We start from the raw sequence: 8,854 nt of genomic DNA, 5'->3' as shown, positions 1-8,854 counted from the left end.
GATAGGGAATGTTTCTTGATTAGGCCTTGGCTCAGCTCTTTGGTTCTTAACCCTGCCCATTGGAGCATCCTTTCCATCACTTTCCTAAGCTACTTCTAAAAAAGATTGCAAAATGTACCTTTGAGAAACTTTCTCAGCTTGCTTCCTGTCTGCCAACAGCTGGAGGTCTTTTACCTTTTGTTTTAGTAAGGCTGGTGACAGTGTTGCTGGTAGAGCTGTCTTTAAAAACTGTGTGAGTTTCCTATGTATCCATTTGCCAAAAGCGATACCCACAATTCTTTTGGAATCTTGTCTCTTCTTCTAAACTCAATTATAGGTACTTTTGGCATTTAACCTTCTGTGGGTTTTAGGAGTCCTTTGTCCAGCTGAGAGAACATACTTGGCACCAACTTCATTCTCACCATTCTTAATTCCCTTTTGAAGATTTTAATAAAGAGTCTTACATTTAGACACCTTATTTCACATTTGGTCTTCACTCTGAGACTAGTTTCTTAGATTGATCTTTGTCCCAGGCTTTTGTCTTACCTGGGAAAGCTGGCTGGAGAAGCTGGCTGGAGATGAGAAACTATATTCAGTAAATCTTTGACTTTCTGTCTTCCCTCTAAATTCTGCTTAGTAAATATCCAGTTCTTTTTTTGAGTTTGTCTCTTTCTTGTAGTCTTTTATCGTATGCAGCTTATAAGACACTTTCACTGTTCTGCCTAGAATTTATCTCTTTATTCAAGTCCAAAATTCATTAGGTACATTTTCTGTCTTCTAAGCTACCATGAGTGACAATCTTACCAAATGTTTGCCATTAAGTAGTGTGCATTGCCATTTTTCCAGCCTCCACATGCAACCCAATCTCAAAACCAATGCTCTGTATTTTGGTTCTCTGTTATGGCATCACCCTTTTTCTAGATACCTGTATCTGTATCCATTGTCTGTTGTCACAGCGATGCAGCGTAATAGCCCACAAAACCTCAATAGATGCAATATGCTTTTTCTGTTCACCTGTGAGGATCAGCTGGTTTTGACCTTGGCTGGGCTCTCTTATTAGTCTGAGGATCTGCTGGTTATGGACTGGCTGTCCACTGGCCTTGGCTGAGGAAATCAGCTCTGCTCCATGTGTCTCTTGGTCTTCTCCTGAGACCAGCAGTAGTTAGGCCAGGATTGACCTCATGGTCATGACCGAGGTGTAAGCAAGCAAGCCCCAGTGCACAAGTCCATTTCAAGCCATTATTTGTTTCAAGTGACTAAATATACCTTTGGTCAAATCCAATGACATGGTTGAGGCTTTTATCACGGATCACGGGAGAACATTCTAATGACAGGGCAGAGGCCGTGCTACAAGGAGGGGTGGGAGGTGGGGAGATGTGGGAACATTTTAGTAATCTACAGCAAGTTAAGACATTGGCATAATTGATGCCCAACTGATTTGCTTCAGAAATTTCCCCCAGCCTAAGTTAGAGAAGCTGAACAATTCATGTATGAAAATGGTTCATTTTTATTTATAAGGATGAAGTTACTATTTATAGCAGCATCTTTAAATTGGTCTAGAAAAGGTATGTTTTTCAAAAATTTAAATGTGTGCCATTTATGCATGGTCTTCGTGGAATGTTCATTTTCCCTTTTATAAATCTGTGGCACTTGTAAAACTGTAAATTAATAGGATTTTGTTTTTACCCTTTCGGTGATTTGATAGACTACATCAACACTTGTTTGAGTAGCAACCCAAACTCAAGGAAGATCTGTCAGCTTAAATATATGTCGCTTGTTCATCCAACATTCTTTAAACCTCACTGTGTGCCAGACACAGTGGGAATCAGGTAGTGGGCAAGAATGAACATAGTCATTAGGTTTGAAGACCTTAGTGTCCAGTGGGACTATTTGACCAGTATACTTCATTAAAGTAATGTTTATGGTTAAATTTAAAAAAAAGAAAAAAGACAAAGGAATTTATAACCTTTGCTTTCATGCCAAAGGGTGTTGTTAAGCTCTGCAACTTAGCTGTGAGATTTGGTTTTCTGGATTTTCTGGGTCTCACCTCTGCAGATTGCTAAAGAAGTGAAAAAAGACTGTCGCTATAATTTTGGCAGGGATGTAACTGGAAAACCTAGTAAAACATTCTGGAGCAAGGATTCTGACTTTGAGTCTACAGACGTCTGCCCCTGAGAAATCCATGAGTAGATTTGGGAGGGAGGTCCTTGGATGGGAAAAAAAGGAGTCTTCATTTTCACTAGCCTGTATTGAAATTTGACATGTCCTTCAATTATGAAAACAGGCAACCAATCTGATAACAGTGCATGTAAAGTTGTCGCCAGTGGAAATCAAAAATCTCTTCATAATGATTGCTGGAGATAGAGTAAAATATCTTTTACACTCCTCTTTATTTAGAAATGACTGTAGTTACTAGACCTGCCACTAGGTCTGATTCTTGAACGCGTTAATGAAACACACACATTGGCATATCACAATTTTTTTCTTTAATAACTATTTTAATATAATTGGTTTCTTTTATATTCCTATTGGTTTTTCTTTTAGTTTTTTTGGTACATTTAAAATATTATCTAAGAAGGGTTCCATGGACTTCACTAAACTGCCAAAAAGGGGTAATGGCATAAAAAAGGTTAAGAACAACATTCTAAGGCAACAAAAGGCCCTTTTTCTGAAAAGGGCCAGATAGTAAATATTTTAGACTTTGTGGGCCATGCAGTATCTGTCACAAATACTCACCTCTACCATTACGGCAGGCAGGTAACCATATGTAAACAAATATGCATGGCTGTGTTTCAGTAAAACTTTATTAATAGAAACAGGCTATGGGTAGGATCTAGCCCAGAGGCTGTAGCTTACTTTTCCTTGTTCTGGAGTTTAATATGCATGATCTTGGTAGTATTCAGTCATACAAAGCATTTTTTTAGGTTTATGTTTAGGCCTCTCAGTGTTCTAGAAGCTTGTTCAATTGCCCCCTGCCATCTTTGTTTGCATTCTTTAAGCAGCTCATGGTGAAGTAGCAGATCCTATGTCAAAAAGCTGGAACACCATCCCAGTCTTGTGGGTTTATGTCCTAAGAAAGCAAACATCTGTTATATGTACAGATAATTACCTAGCATCTAAAGATACCAGATTTGGAGTCAGCCTGGATTGGAATCCAAGCCCTGCTTTGCACTACTGGGCGACCAAGAACAAGTTATATAGTCTCTCTGGGTCTCAGCCTTCTTCTCTGTGTAACTGTGTTGAAAAACGATATTAATAATAGTACCCACCACAGGGCCATCTTCCCAGCATCAAGCGAGACCACGCTTGTGGAGTACTCAGCATAGCGCCTGCCATCCCGGAAGCCATTGAAGAATATTAGCTGCTATTTTGCTTACTTAAACAATGTTGAAATGAGGGGTCGCCAATTTGCTTGAATTGTCATTGCCTCAGATAATTTGGACTTGGCATTCATTGAGGAAGTAAATTTGGAATACGATATCCATTCAGATGTTTGCAGTTTCACTTGCCTTGCTCATCTTTCAGCGAATATGAATTAAAAAAAAAAAATCAAGCAGCTGGATTTTGTAACTTCACAAATAAAGAACGCAGCTGGCAATATGGGATAAATAAATTTTGTGCAATAAACACATCTTTATTAATAAAGATCTGCATGAAATAGAAGCTGGGTGTTTCCATCATTGTAAAACCATACTCCAATGAGTGCAGCACGGAGCTGACCCGTTCGAAAATGTATTGTTGAATCTGTTACAACATGTAACTCAGTCAAACTCAGCGGGTTGTGCCAAAGTCTTCAACTGTGAACCATTAACTAGCAGGGTGGGCACATTAACAGTATGAAAGATAGTTTGAGTGTTTTTTTGTTTTTTGTTTTTTTTGATACGGAGTCTCGCTCTGTCGCCCAGGCTGGAGTGCAAGTTTGAGTGTTTTAAAGAATATAACAAGTATACTTGTAAATCTTATTTTATCTGGGACAATTAAATTGCTCTTTTCGATCTCCCATTTTTCTTCTGGGTTTGATACCGGTGGTGGTGGTTTGGGTCTGGGGAAAGAAAAAGAAACCCTGCCCCTCTTCCCCCACTCCCAGGGGCTGCTAGAAGCTGCAGTTAGAAGGTCTGCACCCACCCACCTTGTATAAGCGATTTTCTGGGTGTGTGCTTCGGGGGGATCCGCTGTGGTTGTTGCCTGCCTGTTCTTATCGAAACTCACCTTGTGTTGACAGGGGACGCCCCCTTCCAGTGCTGGCTCTGTAGCGCCAAGTTCAAAATCAGCTCGGACTTGAAAAGGCACATGCGGGTGCACTCAGGGGAGAAGCCTTTCAAGTGCGAGTTCTGCAACGTCCGCTGCACCATGAAGGGGAACCTCAAGTCGCACATCCGCATCAAGCACAGCGGGAATAACTTCAAGTGTCCGCACTGCGACTTCCTGGGTGACAGCAAAGCCACCCTCCGGAAGCACAGCCGCGTGCACCAGTCGGAGCATCCCGAGAAGTGCTCGGAATGCAGCTACTCCTGCTCCAGCAAGGCCGCCCTGCGCATCCACGAGCGCATCCACTGCACCGACCGCCCTTTCAAATGCAACTACTGCAGCTTCGACACCAAACAGCCTAGCAACCTGAGCAAGCACATGAAGAAGTTCCATGCGGACATGGTTAAGACTGAGGCTCCGGAGAGGAAGGACACGGGCAGGCAGAGCAGCCGGCAGGTGGCCAAGCTCGATGCCAAGAAGACTTTCCACTGCGATATATGCGACGCCTCCTTCATGCGGGAGGACTCACTCCGCAGCCACAAGAGACAGCACAGTGAGTACAATGAGAGTAAGAACTCGGACGTGACCGTCCTCCAGTTTCAGATCGACCCCAGCAAGCAGCCCGCCACGCCCCTCACTGTGGGACACCTCCAGGTACCCCTCCAGCCCAGCCAAGTGCCCCAGTTCAGCGAGGGAAGAGTCAAAATCATCGTCGGGCATCAGGTGCCACAGGCGAACACCATCGTCCAGGCTGCCGCCGCTGCAGTGAACATCGTCCCGCCTGCTTTGGTGGCCCAGAACCCAGAGGAACTCCCGGGGAACAGCCGGCTGCAGATCCTGCGCCAGGTCAGTCTGATCGCCCCCCCTCAGTCCTCGCGGTGTCCGAGCGAGGCGGGCGCAATGACCCAGCCGGCTGTCCTGCTGACCACTCACGACCAGACGGACGGAGCCACTCTGCACCAGACTCTCATCCCCACGGCCCCAGGTGGCCCCCAGGAAGGCTCTGGCAATCAGACTTTCATTACCAGTTCGGGTATTACTTGCACTGACTTTGAAGGCCTAAACGCCTTGATTCAGGAGGGGACAGCAGAAGTGACAGTGGTGAGCGATGGAGGCCAGAACATCGCAGTGGCCACCACTGCGCCGCCGGTGTTCTCCTCCTCTTCCCAGCAAGAACTACCCAAGCAGACCTACTCCATCATTCAAGGGGCAGCCCATCCAGCTTTGCTCTGTCCCGCTGACTCCATACCAGATTAGTGCTTAAAAAACAAAAGGAGTGGGGGAAAGGAATTGAGAAAAAGAAATCATAAGTAGAATTCTCTAAAAGGTTTGCTCTTCATGTTTTCTTTGTTTTGTTTTGTTTTTGAGACGGAGTCTCGCTCTGTTTCCCAGGCTGGAGTGCAGTGGCGCCATCTTGGCTCACTGCAAGTCAGCCTCCCAGGTTCAAGCGATTCTGGTGCCTCAGCCTCCCGAGTAGCTGGGACCACAGGTGTACGACACCATGACTGGCTAATTTTTGTATATTTGATAGAGACGGGGTTTCATCATGTTGAACTCCTGACCTCAAGTGATCTGCCCACCTCAGCCTCCCAAAAGTGCTGGGATTACAGGTGTGAGCCACCATGCCTGGCCGTGGTTTGCTCTTAATATTTTTAAGGATGGCTGTGAATCCCCCTGGCCCCATAATAAATTGTAATTTTATACTGCTTACTATAATTTTTTTAACACTGTAACAACTTTGAGACCACCTCTGAATCGTCACATCATACTGTTGTAGAATCTTAAATGTTACCAAGGTGATTCCAATGAGGGGTTGGAATTAAATGCATTAAGTAGTGAATATATGTGTTTGTTTCCAACTTGATTTTCCAACTCTGATAAAGGTTTTTGTCCATCTTATTAAATTTGTGTAGTAAATGGTACTTCCCAGCCTCTCTTTTGCCCCATTCTGGAATACTCCCCAGAGTTTGGGGGGATTCATGTTTTCCACATGTAAGCCTGTTGGCATGAAGGACCATTTTCTACATAATGTGACATGGATACTTGACCCCCCAAAAACAAATGTTTAGTGCTAATGAGCAGCAAATGAATGGTTCCCTAATAAATTGATATCTGATTAAAATATACTGAATGTTAATGATTCTTTAGAGCCAAGGTCGGATTTGGGAATGATGGGGTGTGAGTCATTAGTCAAAAACAACCTGAAGCAGCAAAGGTTTTTAATCCTCTCATAAATATCACACAGTCATCTTACCTCCTCCACAGTCACATTAAATAGATGTGGTACCTAATGTGATAAAGTGATCCATCCCACTGTCGTTTTCATTTTGAAACCTCAGACTGACAATCCTGGCATTTCTGTTTAGATGCAAAAATGATCCAAGTTTCTACTAACAAGACAGAATTTTCTAGAATAGCATTTTTGAGATGTTAATATCTGTGCAGAACCCAGATGAGTGGACTGAGAGCGTACCTAGATTTTTTCCAGAGCGTGGGTTGTATTGAGAAGAGGAAAATTCAAATTGTGCGGTTTTCCGTTGAGATGCTGTTTGATCAGTAGGTGGTGCCAGAGAGCAAGCTAGAATCACCCATGCTTGTACCTTAAGCCATTCTCTAGTGTTGTAATACCATTCATTTCTGCTGTCAGCAAGGATTGGTGAGAAGAGGAGGTTACTCTTGCGACAGAAGCATATTTAGAATATTATGAGAATACTTAGATACATTTTTACCACTTTTATTCTTCTTTCTTTGATCCATAATATTTGAACACAATTTTGATGACTTGCTATATTATATTTGCCATAATTTCTTTATTTTCCTATCATCAATGATAATAGTGAGTTATTAGCTATGGTTTTTGGTAAGAAACAGAAAAGGCTTGCAGTATACAATGTTAGTGATTTAAATAATTTTGTCACTTTAAACTCACTGCTTACAACCCTTGAGAAAACTGTTCTGCTTTTGAATTTCAGCTGGGAAACTTCCATTGTCCTGATCCTATTTTCTACATCTTTCTTTTTTCCCACTTTTTTCAACTGTAAAGGATTTTTTCCTGATTATAATGTGTATTCAAGATAGAAAATATGAAAAACAGAATATTACTAGAAAGAAATAGAAGTTACTAATAATCTTACTGTCCAGATACAAACTATACAGACTGTAACCATTTTGATGGACTTCCTATCAATCTTTTTTTTTTTTTTTTGAGACAGTCTCTCACTTCGCCCAGTCTGGAGTGCGGTGGTGCTATCTGGGCTCACTACAAGCTCCACCTCCCGGGTTCACACCATTCTCCTGCCTCAGCCTCCCGAGTAGCTGGGACTTTAGGCGCCCACCACCATGCCCGGCTAATGTTTTGTATTTTTAGTAGAGACAGGGTTTCACCATAGCCAGGATGGTCTCGATCTCCAGACCTCATGATCTGCCCACCTCGGCCTCCCAAAGTGCTGGGTTTACAGGTGTGAGCCACCGCGCCCAGACCCTATCACTCTTTTTTTATGCTTATGTATATATGTTTTCTACTCCAGTTATAAAGTTGTAGTTTAATTAAGCATAATATTTTTATATTCTATATTTCTTTTTGCATCCTTGGATCTCTACCTACCAGCTGCCTTCCATATATATACATACACAAACATACATACACATGCATGGACATGTACACACATGCATATTTGATTTGTTGGTTGTTTTGTCTCTTTACAAACTACAACAGTAAAACTTATTCTTTGGAATAAATTACACACAGAATTGTACAAACACCAAGCCAACAACTTCCAGCCCCTCCATATTCTCACCGCATCCAAGGTAAGTAATGTTAGGTGCTCTGTATTCTTACCAATATACGTGGACTCAAAAGATAACATAGAAAACGTTTTCCTAGTTCTACAGTAATTGTATCATACTCTGCACATTTCTCTGCAACTTGCTTTGATTATTCCATCTATAGACCTAGTTTTTTTAAACAAATGTTACAGACATGCCAGGGTTTAGTCCGTCATCTTGCTATTATGATTATTAAGGTTGTTTGAGGAATAGTTTTGCCATTACAAACTGCCCCAGTAAACTTTCATATTCTGCTCTTTTTTTTTTTTTCTGTAAGTAGTTTCGAAAGAGTAAGTTTCATGGAGCTTGCATAGTTTGTACTTACATAAATATGGATTAATTTTCACAATGATAGTCTCATCCATTATGTGGGCCTAACTACCTTTGGAAGTTTTGTCAATCTGCTGTGTGAAAATGGTTATCTGGCCTTCATGCACTGCCCTAGCTGGTGTTGTGGTCTGCGTTTTCTGAGACATCTCTGCATAGGCTGGTTGACCATGTGTGCTTCTCTCTTCTGTGAACTTAGAACTCTTACTCCCTCCTTTTTCTCCTTGGCTGTTGGGAAGTTGGGAACACTAACCCGACGTCAGTCACACATTGCTGAGTTTCTTCCCCTCCTGTCATTGTGTTTTGACTTTACTTGTGGGGCTGTCACCATATAAAAATGACTGTCTTTTTCTGTGGTTAGATGCTCCTGTCGCTTCATTTGTGGCACCTGTATTTTCTAAGAACATCCATCCTTCCCCTGAGATTAAATTGGTTTTCCCTTTAGTGTTTTTCCTGCTTGCTTGTTTGTTTTTCA

The 8,854-nt window shown here is 42.2% G+C and overlaps 1 protein-coding gene across 3 annotated transcripts in view; it reads left to right on the top strand.

The window, feature by feature from the left end:
• The window catches only part of LOC105538295 (zinc finger protein 64 homolog, isoforms 1 and 2), a 49,885-nt gene extending 43,532 nt beyond the window's left edge, over positions 1 to 6,353 (top strand). For all 3 annotated transcript variants that reach the window (XM_011978115.1, XM_011978116.1, XM_011978114.1), the window contains one exon: positions 4,202 to 6,353. In XM_011978115.1, coding sequence (XP_011833505.1) covers positions 4,202 to 5,484 — 1,283 coding nt within the window. In that variant the 3' untranslated portion in view covers positions 5,485 to 6,353. The remainder of the gene's footprint in view (positions 1 to 4,201) is intronic.
• Positions 6,354 to 8,854: the final 2,501 nt, after the last annotated feature.

The sequence above is a fragment of the Mandrillus leucophaeus genome, unplaced genomic scaffold (genome assembly GCF_000951045.1).
Source record: "Mandrillus leucophaeus isolate KB7577 unplaced genomic scaffold, Mleu.le_1.0 Scaffold19, whole genome shotgun sequence".
Lineage (NCBI taxonomy): Eukaryota > Metazoa > Chordata > Mammalia > Primates > Cercopithecidae > Mandrillus > Mandrillus leucophaeus.
Note: the sequence above shows the minus strand (reverse complement) of the source record. Positions and strands in the feature narration are given on the sequence as shown.